The sequence below is a fragment of the Centroberyx gerrardi genome, chromosome 15 (assembly GCF_048128805.1).
Source record: "Centroberyx gerrardi isolate f3 chromosome 15, fCenGer3.hap1.cur.20231027, whole genome shotgun sequence".
NCBI classification, from domain to species: Eukaryota; Metazoa; Chordata; class Actinopteri; order Beryciformes; family Berycidae; genus Centroberyx; species Centroberyx gerrardi.
The window spans coordinates 14,876,647-14,890,513 of NC_136011.1; the positions used below are offsets into that span (position 1 = coordinate 14,876,647).

The 13,867-nt window shown below is 42.6% G+C and overlaps 1 protein-coding gene across 2 annotated transcripts; it reads left to right on the forward strand.

Moving 5' to 3' along the window:
- Nucleotides 1–584: 584 nt before the first annotated feature.
- On the forward strand, nucleotides 585–11,538 carry LOC139923412 (uncharacterized). Of its 2 annotated transcripts, none has more exons than XM_078288569.1 (16): nucleotides 585–747; nucleotides 4,246–4,328; nucleotides 4,426–4,506; nucleotides 4,949–5,005; nucleotides 5,119–5,328; nucleotides 5,600–5,713; nucleotides 6,192–6,237; nucleotides 6,449–6,539; nucleotides 6,633–6,774; nucleotides 6,935–7,039; nucleotides 7,237–7,330; nucleotides 7,541–7,574; nucleotides 7,760–7,837; nucleotides 8,057–8,159; nucleotides 8,257–8,378; nucleotides 8,541–11,538. In XM_078288569.1, the coding sequence occupies exons 1-16, from the start codon at nucleotides 690–692 to the stop codon at nucleotides 8,674–8,676; spliced, it is 1,554 nt and encodes a 517-aa protein (XP_078144695.1). In that variant the 5' UTR covers nucleotides 585–689; the 3' UTR covers nucleotides 8,677–11,538. The 2 variants fall into 2 exon arrangements, with proteins under 2 accessions (XP_078144695.1, XP_078144696.1); XM_078288570.1 differs by having other exon boundaries at nucleotides 7,763–7,837.
- Nucleotides 11,539–13,867: the final 2,329 nt, after the last annotated feature.

Here is a 13,867-nt window from a genome sequence, read left to right on the forward strand (position 1 = left end):
GGCTCTGTTTGTTTTTGTGAAGGATTAGTTCACAGAACACATTGTTTTATATTTAGAAACTCTTTAAAACCTATATTGATACATTTTATTATACTACTGTTTTGTTGGATGTAGACTACGTTTTTCCACAAATTCATGGCATGAACAGAAAACCTTCTGTTGATATTTCTTTATTGACATGTTTTGACTAAAGGATGACAGTAAAGTATATAACACTAAAGGCCTCAAAAAGTAAAGAAGCTTTAAAAATGTGTTTTTAGCAGTGATATAGTTTTTAGCCCATATGTACTTTGTATGATTTCTATATTCTGGTGTCTGTTAATTGTTGCAATAAATATTAGGCCTACTATTACAAACTGGTATGATGATGACGATTATTATTATTATTAGCCGCGATAAGAGGTTTAGGCTATACACGTGATCCCATTTCCTCCGTTATTAGGGAAGTTCGTGAGCACATAAACACCTTATCGCGATAAGATAAGCGCCATTACCAGCAGGCTACTGAGTGTACTGCGCCTTTAAGACGCTGGACAGGGTGGTTCCAACGTCGACGTTTGACGCTCAGGAAGCGGACTAAACCACCAAGATTCCCGCAGATTCGATATCGATTGTCCCAATGTTACAAACGTGTTTGCACTAATCTAAACATTTTTAATTTTGGGGGATATTTGAGACGATAATGCTGGATGGTTGCGCTCATGAAATTCACCAGGGATATATGCAGACTCTTGGGACTCGGGAGCGGTAAGAAACGTCCCACTTCTCAAAACTTTCAAAACTCACCCTAGTCCAAAGAAAGTTAAATTGATTCCGCAAGTGATAACGAAACTCGTGTAGCAATGTAAATGTGCGAAGCGTTTCACACCTGGGTTATTAGACGTTGTTCGTGACAATGTTTGAAGTTTCTCTTTGTCGTGAAGTTCAAAATGTATTCTTGGTGAAACAATGAAAGTTCCCTTCTTGCGAGTTACACCCTGTTTGCAGCACTTGGAAGTTTGCGCAGTTAGTGTAATGAGGTTGTTGTATTAGACTATCTAAAATACACTTTTCAGTTTTAAAAATGTGTCAAACAAGTAGTAAAACAAGTGATTAGTCTATGTATGGCCTACTTTTCAGGAGATGTCCTTAGCCCAACACTAATACATAAGAATGTTGTGGGCATGTTTAATGCATTCCCTGTTGCATGCTGGTATGAAAACAATGCCTCAAATAGGTGGCAAAAAAGCCTTTTTGCACAGAATATGCCCAGTGGTAAATTTGGGATTATTTAGAGAATCAAGTGATGAGTCCTCATGCCCATACTTGGTTCTCTCTTCATATTTGTTTAATTTCCGTGTGATAGAGATTGCAGAGTAGGTTAGGTCACTGAGTACTGACCCATGTACAGTAAACCACATCAGTTGCAGCAGCTCAACACCTGTTGAAGCACCTCTGGTTTTAAATGTATCTTACTTGTATAGGAACTGTGTATCTTAATCTACTGCTATTTTTGTAGTTTTCTTTAATTTCCATATTTTCAGATTATTTTCTCTCTTTCTCTCCTTTTGGCTGTCTTTCCTTCCATGTGTGTCTCTCTCTCTCACTCCCACACACACACCCTCCCAGATGTCTCCTTTTTCCATCTCCTTTTCTTTCCCTCTCCTTTCTTAATATTACTGTACTTTTAAATTCTGTACCTTTGTTGTTTTGTGTCTAACTGCCCTGTCTGCAACTTTTTGGCCAGGTTTCCCTTGAAAAAGAGATTTCAAATGTTTAGTGGGATCTACCAGGTTAAATAAAATAATCTAAAAATGAAAATTACACACATTAATGGGGTTACGCTATTCCACAGCAGATAACAGATTGAAGTTTTGTGGCTCCTACTGGCAAAGAGCTGTCTTTCATGCTCCCCTCCACAAATTTGCCATGGCATGTCTAGTAGCTGTGTTTACAAGGCAACTCCTTGAGTCCTTGCTGTCCTTTGTAAAGACTGGAATCCATGCACAACAGTTGTGCCTTGCAGCCCTGTTCTGTGTTTTATGAAGAGTGATGATTCAGTGATTACCGCGTGTATTAGACTATACAAATAGGCTACAGATTTAATGCTGTTTCAATACCCGGCTGAATTTCAGCCAACATAATCACTTCAAACCACTGAAGTATTTTACTTGACTCAGATATTTATTACATGTTTTAATGAAGAGGTAATGTTTTTCCAGAGCTGTGTTGAAGCATATTAGAGAAGAGGAGGTGTGGAGTAGTGTTATTGGTTAAAGTGCCAGTACATGATGATACGCTGTTGTATTTTGCATTCCTGTGGAAAGAGCTCACCTTTCAGCTCGGCGCTAATTTAGCCAGTCTCCTTCAAGGGGACCAACAGAGACTCTTTTGTTGCCTTTGTCCACAGATCTTGGATCATTTATTTGTTAAGAGCACATTCCATTATACTAAAGATTCAAGAAAAGGCCTGATTCAGCTAATGGAGATTGAGCTGTGCTTTAGGAGCGCTCTTGTCTTGACATTTGAGTAGTGAGCCAGACGCGGACAGCTGAAATTCCTTCCGCTGTCTATGTATGGTTGGAGACACTATCTCCTTGCCGTAGTGGAATGGTAGCCTCTTTACCGACGTCAAAGTCAATCGCAGTTCCCTATTTCCAGGCACAAATAATTACATTAGCGTGGGTGGTGGGCTACGGTTCTGCAGCAGCGTAGGATAGTGACGTTTGTTGATTTCTGTAACCGTATGCTGCCACTTCTTTAGTGTATGTCATTTGTACAGTCCAAAATATCAACCAAAACCGCAATACCTTGTAGAGAGAGAGGGAGAAACAATAGGATGAGAAAGTGAGGAAGTGCAGAAGCTGATTGTGCTGTGATTACCGACAGGAAAAGTAATATGCAAGACACAGATCTTGCACTCGTAGAGAGACTTCGCACTGGGCAGCGGTAGCAATTGCTGTCTCATGAGATGAGTCACAGTCAGAGTATGAATGTGTCATTGCTCAGGAAATCTTCGCTGAACAGATGGAAACCTGACACCACGCTGGTCCCTGCGTGGTCCAGTGTTGAGCTCCCTTTTGTTTTGTCATTTGTCTGCTGCCACCGGGCCTACATCAGCTGCAGGTTTCAGATGCATCTCCAGCTCCCTGCCATGGAGCCCCCCCCCCCCCCCCCCCCCCCCCCCCGCTCTCATTCAGGGCTGTGGCTGTTTTCTATGTCCATATTCAGCCATTGAAGTTTCTGAGAAAAGATACCGTGCTCTGATACAGCCATGCCTGAGAGAGAGTCAGGCTGCATGTAAGGCCTGCAGCAGTGGAAAACTAAGCAGAGCAAACATCCCATTTTAGACTAAAGAAGCACAATTTGAATCAATCTCACCCAAGCACTTTTCTGTTCTGTGTGCATGTTTGCCCTATGTTCAGCTTTTCTGATTGTGCTTTTACAAGGAGCCATTACATCATCTTTTCCTGTCTCCACCCAAATTCATTGAGGATTTTGCCTTTCTGCTATCAGAGGTCATAGCACTTAAATGTGAATAGAGGAGGACCACGCTTATTTGCCATTAACCAGACAATCGATATTTCCTTTGTTTGCCATGTTCATCCTCTTATGAAGTTCATAGTCTACTTGCAAATGTCCAGATGTTAAGATATATTGTCACTTCCATCTGGTGCAGTGCAATATTATTGAAAAGCATTAACTGTCAGACACGAAGCTCTGGGTTGAATTGCACAGTCTGTTCTTGAACTATGCTCTTAGTTACGCTCCCTTTTTCTTTTTGAGAGTCTTGCTGCCTTTCTTCTTCTTTTCTTCAGTTGATGGCCAGTGAACAATTTTGATTCATATGCGGAAGCAGAGAGAAGAGCCCAGTGCTGTCATCACATCAGTGATAATGATATCTGTCTCATCTCATATTTCATACACACTGAGCATTATGCACTTTGCTTTCGAATCACAGGAACTAAGTTGGAGTTTGTTCCTCTTTGTGGGCATAAAGAAGCTTCATTTAAGATGTGTTGGTCAAGCCATGTCAACAAGGCAAACAACAACAGACTCTCAGTTCTGTTACTCATTTTAAAAAAAAAAAAATAAAAACCCACTAGCTTTCTTGCATAATGTCTTACAGCCTTACTGAGATCTTTGTTTTAGTTGTTTTGACTGCCGGCATATTTGGTCTCCAAAAATGAAAATGAATTGGGACACCAGAAGAAGGCATAATTGGGTCCCACAAGGCTGATGTGCTGCTGTGTTTATTCCTAATAGGCCCCGCTGTCCAGCCGCAGGAGGAGCAGATGGACTGTGGTGCCGCAACCCCTGACCCCACTGATGATGCCACTCTGTCACAGGTAAACAAATGGTGTCAGACTGACAGGGCATTCTCAGTACTGTAAGAGTGGAAGGTGCAATGTGCAACTCTGTGTGTGTGTGTATGTGTGTTTGTAGGACACATTAAATGGAGAGGAGGGTTTGAGTGAGGAGGAGAAGGTCAAACGGCGTGCAGAGCGACGCAGAGCCAAGAGGAAGGTGAGCACACACAAGATATAAAGGGACAATAAGTAATCTATGACTTTTATTGGCCTCTATCGGTGACCAAGGAATTGCAACAACATACAACATCAACAGGTCTCTGGTAAAGCTTGTGGTGACCTGTAATTGACACAAAGAAGAAAGAGGTAATATGACAATGCACAATACTGTAATAATAATACTGCTTTGTCATTTGCTTTTTTGGCATCCTCCATCTTTGAGCAGTTGAATGTGTGTGTGTGTGTGTGTGTGAAACAGAATGGGCCGGAAAGTGAGTTTTAATAGCCAGAAATCTCAGCAACTGGCAAAGTTATCGTTGAGTCACTGGTATTAATCAACAACCCTATCAAACCCCTGCAAATATATTATGGTCATTTTGTGCTATGTGACAGTAAAAACCATGCATTTCCTGATGTGTGAAGTACTGAATCTGTTTCAGCGCCGTCGGAAACGTAAGAAGCAGGAGCAGGTTAAGCAGAGTGAGAGTGCTGAACAGGTAACGCATGAAGTCATCAGACAACAAGGCCTTTTGGGAACTTACATTGGTACTTTTCTCTGCATCTGGTTTTGCTCTGAACAGCTGAATGTTCATACGGTCTCGCACATTAGGATGATGAAGACGAGGATGGTGGTGCGGAGTCTGAATTGGATGAGAGCGAGTCAGACGCAGACGTTGGCGGTGAAGAGGAGAAGGAAGTGCAAAAAGAGGAGAAAAAGGTGGAGAAACCAGCCATCTCTTGCAAGAACGGCACTGCTCCAGCCATGGGTCCTTCAGGAATTAAAGGGCTTCAGAAGACCCAAGACAGACCCAGTGAGGAGGTATGTAATGAATGAACAAGAGAAAGTTATGTCCATGTCTGTCCTCTATTACAGTCTTTTTCATTCATGTCCTATCAAGAGTATGCAGGTTCTCATTTCAGCTAAACACTACAGCAGCTGATTTCACTGATTAATCGCGCCCTCTCTAGTTGACGGTGTGCTACTCTATGAAATCAGCTGGTATAGTGTTGGAATGAAAACCTGCATACTTGTGGGCTTCGGTGGCACATGATTGCCAAACCACCAATGTCTGCCTTCCTGTCTCCCCCAGGAGCCGGAGTGGGATGTGAGCAGTGCCTTCTTTGCTAATGCTGCTAGCCATATCAAGCCAAAAGGCTCAAGTCGCAAGTCCAAAGAAAACAAGGAGAACGAGGCCAGGAGAGAGGTGAATGGATGCTGTTAGATGTTGTGAGATCAGAACCATCCACTGTTGTTTTTGTGGCAGCAGTGTTGGCTGCCATGGCAGGTCCAAAGTCTGATATAAGAAAAAGTGGACTCTGGACCGTGAAAGCGTTTAAAACAGTTGCTGGAATGCTTGTGCCTGTTGATCTACTTTAGCTCAGCTGTGCAGTGAAGCTTAGAGCCTGGTCACTTGTGTCTTTGATTACATAAGGCTAATGAATTCCTTTACTCTGGAAATATGTCAGATTCTTAAGTCATTTGTCACTAGCAAAAGCAAGTAGATCTTTACATAACCCAGAAACTTTTCAGCAGGTGCTGGAAAATGCTAATCCCTGCTTTTAGCAAACCAAGTCAGTGGAAGCAACCAGAGCAGCTAATATCAAGAATATTGAGAACTTTATGATCAAGTAAAGTATCATGGCTGTGAATATGAGTTGATGAAGATAATGATTTTCTTTCAGACAAATGGATCTGACACCATGACTAAGAAAAGTGCTTCACTGACAGGTAAAGTATGCAAATAGAATTGTAAGAGGGCACATAAAAAGCCATTTAATAAGTTATTCATTAAAATGGACACAAACCGCTCTAGAGGAATGATTAATTAATTAATCCCCCATTCCTTTGAGCAAGCATATCAGCAGACACTGTTGTCAGTTGAACCTTTGTGCTACTTTCTCACCAGAGAAAATTATTTACAAGCATTTTTGTCCTGCAGAAAAAGGGATAAAGCTGGTGCAAGAGGGGCAGTACTCTCAAGCAGTCAGTATGTTTACAGAAGCCATCAAATGTGATCCCAAGGATTACAGGTACATCATCTGTGGTCATGATTTGTTTATGGCACAGGAGTATGGGCAGCTTTGACACCCAACTTTATGCATTTCTTTTATCCATTCATCTAGGTTCTTTGGGAATCGTTCCTATTGCTATATCTGCTTGGAGCAGTACCCTCAGGCCCTGGTGGATGCAGAGCGCTCTATTCATCTGGCCTCAGACTGGCCCAAAGGACACTTCCGTAAGGGCAGTGCTCTCATGGGCATGAAGGTGGGCACAGGCCACAAGGGTCATGGTATATACAACATTGCATGTAATGAAAGGAATACCCACTGGTGGATTGAATAACTTAACAATTTGGCCTCAGTGGTGAGTTATGTTAGTTATTTGTGTGTGTGTGTGTATGTGTGTGTGTGTGTGTGTTTTGTAGAGGTACAGTGAGGCGGAGAAGGCTATGGAACAGGTGTTGAAGCTGGACAAAGACTGCGAGGAGGCTGTCAACGATCTATTTACCTGCAAAGTGCTACAGTTAATGGTAAACACACCTCACTCACAAAGCAAGTGCCAAAAAGGTTTCCTGTACGGTGCGCAAGACAGCAATTATAGCTTCCTCTCTTTTGTATTCTGTCCTTTGTTACAAGCAACATTTTGTTGTTCAACTGGTTAGTTTGATTGTTAAGGCGTCATTCTGTTTTTATGACCGTAAATTTTTTGTCTCTGCACTTTCCTCAGGAGCTTGGTTTTGAAGAAATGCAAAGTGTCCTACTTCTGGAGAAATATTCTACTGTACAGGCTGTTCTGGCCTCTTATCCTGATGTTGCCAGGGGTAAGAACGTGTGCACATGTTTTATAAGGAGAGGGAAGGACCTGCATTTCCTCTTTGTAACACTGGGGAGCAGTAATGTATAGAACTGGCTATAGTCCTAAAGAAATCACTCCATGGGAAGGAATTCATTTCTGCATATTTAACCAGTGGAGTTGTTTTGATTTGCTTCTAATGCAATATCTTGCATATGCATGCTTTATCTCTTTGCAGTTGGGAGCCAAGATTCCTCAGTGGTGCAACCAGGGTAGGTGACCATTTGTTTGTCCAATGAAAGTCAGGAGGAGGGGTGGTGACCTCCCTCCTGACTGTTTGCCTTAGTGTATGTTTGCGTCTTTATGGATGTCACACATGTACCCTTCTTTGGAGAATAATTGACGAATTAGAGATTTGAAGAGATTTGATTGTTTTCTATCTCTCTCTTTCCATTAGAAGCCCTTGCCCATCTCTGTGGGTGGGAAACGTGACAACTGAGCTGACTGAGAAACACCTATGGGACCTTTTTAAAACGTATGAGCCTATTCCAGTGAAATATTTGTGAATTCCAACCTAATTGAATGAAGCCAAATCGCAAATCCATATAAACAGCACTTTCCTAGAATTCACTAACTGTGTAGAGATTTCAGCAAGCAGTTGAGTTTTTTTACCCCTTTGAACAGAAACAAGGAAATATTTAACTATGATGGTCATTGACTTGTCTATTGATAGGATGTTTGCTTTGTATTGCAGGTATGGCGAGATAGACAGTATCCGTGTGCTGCATGAGAAATTCTGTGCCTTTGTCAACTTCAAGAATGCAAACATGGCAGCTCGTGCCATGGAGAAACTAAATGTGAGCGCCTGTTTGGTTCTGCTCCCTCATTCTCACGCTGCTATTTTAAAAGAGCCGGGTTATGGACTTACAATTGCACGTCTGTTTCCCCTCACAGGGTTATAGTATTGAGAACACGCGTTTAGTGGTGCGCTATCCTGACCGTCGCACCCAGAGGGTCCTTCCCATTCCACTGAAGACCTGCCTCCCTGTCACACAGCAGGCAGGGGCAGCTGCTGGGTAAGAAGCACTTTGACCTCGCTGTAGAAACTCTCCATGGTGCAGAAGCCACCAAGTCATACTGTAGGGCTGCAGTTTGTAGCTTTCTTTACTCATACCTCAGGGGGTAACATGTTTTCACTGTCTGTAGTCGCTGTGCTTGAAATCTTTCTTTCTGCCTAGACCCAGACGGCGCGGCCCAGTGAATGGAGATGAGTGTTACTTCTGGAGAACCACCGGCTGCCATTTTGGGGAGAAGTGTCGCTACAAACACATTCCTGATCAGAAAGGCAAGGACAGGAAGCCCTGGCAGCCTTGAGCTCAGTTTCCTCTCTGCCTCAGGAGTGTGCAGGAAACTGGGATGCACAGACTGGACTGAGCCAAGGGAACCGGTACAGAATGGACCAGGTTCTCTGGGCTAAAAACATTTAGTCTGGATGAATGGACCAGTATAGTCAAAGGACCAGAGCCAGCACTCAGGCTCTAAGGCAGGGAAAGGCAACCATGTGCCATGGAAGGCCGAGAGTGGTTGTTTTCATTCCAACCTGAGCCTGTTCATTTTACAGATCACACATGAGTTCCTCTTCTGTGGTTGAAGGTGCGCTAATCGGTGAAATCACCTGGTATAGTCTTTGGTTGGAGTGAAAACCTGCATGCTCTCGGCCCTCCATGGCACACGGTTGCCTATCTCTGCTCTAAGGGATACAACCTAACCTCACAGGCCTACAGCCATGGCCTTTTCACTATTGGATTTCCCCTCCATCAAGGAGGAAGGGAAACTGACCTGGCCCATTGTTGAAACAGTTAAGGCTCTGTTCTGGACAGCAGTTACGAAAGAGCTTGATATGGATTTTCTAGGCCAAGGTTTTTCAGTGATAATCCTGCGGACCCTCTCTTTAGAAATTCTGACTCTAAAGTAAACACATACCAGTGTGTCTACCTGTTTCAAAAGGAACTTGACCAATAGTTTAACTTATTGATTATGCTACCTGATTTGTCCCAGTTTAAGTTTATATTTACTTTTACTGGCTAACAAATCTATTGTGGGATTACAGCAATTATTTGAATTGAACAACTAGCCCCATCTACATTGGGTCCTCGGGATAGGATCTGTGAAGCCCTGGGCTAGGCTAAACCACAGCCAGCCACTGCTCTCTTCAGTTTGTGGCTTAGACTGGGGCTCTCATCTCAGCCTACAACCCACTCTTTCTTCCTGTGCCAATATCAGCAGATTGCCCACCAGACCAAAGACTTACTTGACATTTCAGTTCCTTCCAAATCCAGACGCGGTCTTGCATTCAGCCAACAGGCTACAGAGACCCAGACAGGTGTCTAGAGACTGTACTATGGAGCCTTTTGCATTAAATATGATCACACACAGACAAGAGGACAGTAAGAGCCGCACAACGGACTCGAGAGGGAACGCAAACCAGTTTTTTTTTTAAATGTATCAATGCATGGATTAAGTCTATTATTCAGTTTATTTACTTTATTTACTTATTGGCTGCCCTTTTGTTGAGACATTGAATACACACACTCCATGTCTGTTCAGTGGTCATTCATTACACAGCGGATACACCAGAAAAATATCTTTTGTGGCTTTCAGTGGTTGGAGTGCTGTTTAGATAACTTGATTTAAAAAAAAAAAAAAAAAAATGGGGAATCAGTTTCTTTCCTAACCATATCTACTTTCTTCTTCTTTGGTCTCTGTGGACTTCTGCTCCCTGTCCCATGGTTTATAGGCGAGCTAGAAGGAACACTAATCTGTGTTATCCGATGCAGCAGAAGAGCCTTTTTATCATAATTTATTGTTATTATCGTAGCATCAAAGCTAGCATTATGCGTTATTGGGATAACATGTGCATAGCAAGGCATCACAGTACTTTGTCAGTCCAAAAGTATGTCAACTTGATTGTCAGTTCTGTATCACACACACACACACACACACACACACACACACACACACACACACACACACCTACCACCTCTTGGTGACATACTCTCTTTGAGTGTTGTCTCTGTCATCTGTGACTTGTCGTGTTGGCAGAGACATGCTGTCAATGGACTTTAAAGAGCTCTATTGATACGGCAGCTCATACTGCAGCACAGTACCTTACAAAAATAAATGCTCAGTCATGTACACACACACATGCTCGTGGTCATGTGTATAACATGATTCACCTAGTGAACTTTTGTACTCTGAAAGCAGTATTTTTGACCCTTGGGCCTCCATTTCAGTATTTCACTGAACCAAAGAATGCTTCAACTAATGGCTCCTGCACTGAAAACAACCTTGTTCTTTCACATGGTTTTGAACACTAGACAGTGCATTAAAACCCATTGCTGTGGGTCTGTAGCTTCCACTAGAAAATAATGAGGGCTACGATGCCTGGTTGAAGTCCACACTACGTTCTTTCTGAAACTATGCACATCATAGTGAGGGTATTTATTTTCCTATTTATACTTTTTTTTTTTTTTTTTACACAATGTACCTTGGAAGCTGTATTCCGCTTTTCACTTTACTTTTTTTCACATTATGGTTGGTTAAATAAGAGACCCCCTTAATTTCTACAAGGCCTTTCTAAACTTATCTTTCTTTCTGACTTGACAGTTTTTTTTTGTGAGCGAGATCCTTTTGCTGTCTTAAGGATTTAGTGAAAGCACTGTCACATGCTGCACTTCTGCTTTTGTGTAGTTCATTTTCCTGTTTCTATCTTGTGGCTAAAACCTGTGAAAAAGGAATTGAACACCAAACCTTAGGACGGCACTTGTTAAAGAAAAAAACCTCTCAATGTGACTGGTGCTGGTGACGTTGGTAATGTTTTACGGTGCATTACAATTCATAGACTATTCTGAAGACTTGCAAAATGTGTTGGATGTTTTTCTTTATTTACCAAAGCATCTTTTGATTTCATCTGGTACAGGTTTTCAAAATTGGACAAAAGATTTCTCTGGGTTTAATGTTGACTATTTGGCATGCGATTTTTAGTATTTCTTTCCCCTTTCAGCAACCTCCGATTTCAAGAAAAATGTGTTTTAATTATAACGTACCCCTATCGGTCTAACTTGAGCACTGCAATCTTTTTTTTTTTTTTTTTCTTAATCTACCAAATGTGTGTGTTCAGTTATCTATACTGCACTGCCAAAGAGTCTTTTATATTTAATAAATTTATTTGAATTATCCATCTCTCTTTGTCTCTCTGGCCACAAATGGGTACTAACAAGAATTTGGTCAAAAATATGACTGAAGCTTGCTGTTGTACAGGAGTCCTCTGGCAAAGGTATGTGGTTGTCCTGCCTTCCACAAGGCGGCAGTGTTGTATCTAAAGTTTTCTATTGAAATATGGCACCAATTTGAAATGCCTATACAATGCATATACATTCTTCCATTTTGATCTCGAGTAAAAGCATTGAGAACTTGCTTTAATTCATTCTTGATGTGCTCAACACTTACTGATTGAAGAGGTTAGTCAAAGCAGGCTTGGCTGATGCGGGGCATATGGTAACCCTATCATCACTAGTAGGAGACAGTTGTGTGGCCAGCATGAAGGATGCAGTAGGGAGTCTGTAACCACTCAAAACAGTGGGAAACGGAGATGTGACTGAAAGCACAGAAAATGTGTGGGAAAAGCAGCTATTTTGACCGAGAAGGCAATTTGAATAGAGGGGAAGGAAGACCCGGTGCCACCTGCAGATGTGAGTGTGCATGCACAACCATGCATGTGTGGGAGGCCAAGAGGCTGCAACCGTTCCAAAGACAGATTGCATGCCTGTCTCTTAGTGTTGGTGATCTTGAGAGAATTTACAGTGAATGTCTTCTGACAACACAGCGATTAAGGCTTGTTTTTAGAGAAGGCTATGGATTCCCAATCATAAAGAAGGCCCTGCTACTTGTACAGCATGTATACAGCAAATGTATATGGGCCTAGCACATGCGTCTGCTAGGCTGTATGAAAGTGAGAGCATTACGAAAGGAAAGGCTTAAAGCCGGAGAGAAGGCAGTGGGGGTGAGAATGAGGAGGTGCTGTGATTTGAAAAGGCACTTGTTTATTGTTGGAGAGCATGTATTTATTTCATGCCTCCACAGATTGTGGGTAAGGGCAGAGCCGGCTCGGTCGGCGTAATTAGAGAGGTGGAGAGAGAGAGTGCTCTGCCACAGAGAGCCGCTTCGTTCGGATACTCAGCCCTACGGGCCCTCAGAGAGCCCTCGAACGCACTCTCACTAGCACACACACCCACTGAGCTGTTAAGCATTGGCACACACGCATGGGACATCTGTCTTTCACATGGTTTAATTAATCTGATATGCACTGTAGCCACAGTTACAATGGAAAGGTGTCATTCACAGCGTGTGGATCCATTGAAATACTAGGCAGCATTGATAGTGATATTTTTAACCATGGCACATTTCATCCCCCCCTTTGGTTTTCCTTTCTCTTTCTCCTCTCCCTGTCAGCCTTGGAGATCCCTCTGATTAGGCCCCTCTAATAGGGGGCCTGTTCTTCCTGTTAGGGTTTACCAGTCAGGGAGGGACCGCCATCCAGCCACACACATCCAGGCACACACAAACAACTCAATCATAGCTTCCAAGTTTACACATGTGCACACACACACATTCTAAGGTATTATTTTTTTCAACCAGTTGGAAATCTGCAGATGAGTAAGCTCTTGGCAAGGTATTTGTGTTTTTACAGTAGTGGTTGATGTTTCTCTTCCCACCTCCCCTGTCATGATTGTAATTTTTCATGTCTATGAATAAACCTCGCTGCCTTAAAATGGTGCCCCCTGAGGTTTACTTTCAAAACTGAAATACAGTTTATCAACACAACACCCCGAGGCCAAAAATTTCCATGCAGCTAATTTTGTCATAAACCCACCCAAAATTACTCAAAAAATAAATAAACAGCTCCCAAACAAGGAGCAAGACCTTAGTGGACACCTGGAGGAAACCCAAATCTAATCAAGACCGAGCACTGAGCTGACCCGTGCCACAAGGCCGTAAACCTGAGGACATTTTCCTTCTGTTTATATCTGGAAAGGGTCTGAGTACATCTCTGCATCGATGAGTTGAATCTGTATCCTTTCTGTTCCTTAAGGTATGACCATAGTAACATGCTCCTGGGCACGGGTGGGATGGCATGTTCTCAGTCACGTTTCCCCTTCTTTCACCGTGGCCATCGCTACTGTGAGGCTGGGCCTATTTTAGAGTGGTGGTTTGCGGCCATCTCAACAAGGAAATATCTACCCTGTGGTTTAGGGAGCTTCTTTCGGATACTTGGAACTTGACGTTTGAAACTATTCTGGAGCCAGGTCCTTCCTGTTGGTTGCATTTACACACGTTCCCCCCGCTGTTGTGCAACGCTCTGTGGATGAGGTTTTGTAAAGCCTCAGTAACCTATCAGAGAAGATATATGTAAGAGAAACAGAATCAGAAAAACAGCCGATTTGATAAACTGAATCAGGGTCATTTGGATTTCCACAAAGGCTAATGTTTCAGTTCATTCATTTTC

Bases quoted from the DNA above. Each gene is read 5' to 3' on its own strand.
- LOC139923412 (XM_078288569.1), top strand. From the start codon at position 690: ATGGTTGCGCTCATGAAATTCACCAGGGATATATGCAGACTCTTGGGA. The intron at 748-4,245 runs GTAAGAAACGTC...TATTCCTAATAG, and splicing joins ACTCTTGGGACTCGGGAGCG to GCCCCGCTGTCCAGCCGCAG. The intron at 6,540-6,632 runs GTACATCATCTG...CCATTCATCTAG, and splicing joins TGTGATCCCAAGGATTACAG to GTTCTTTGGGAATCGTTCCT.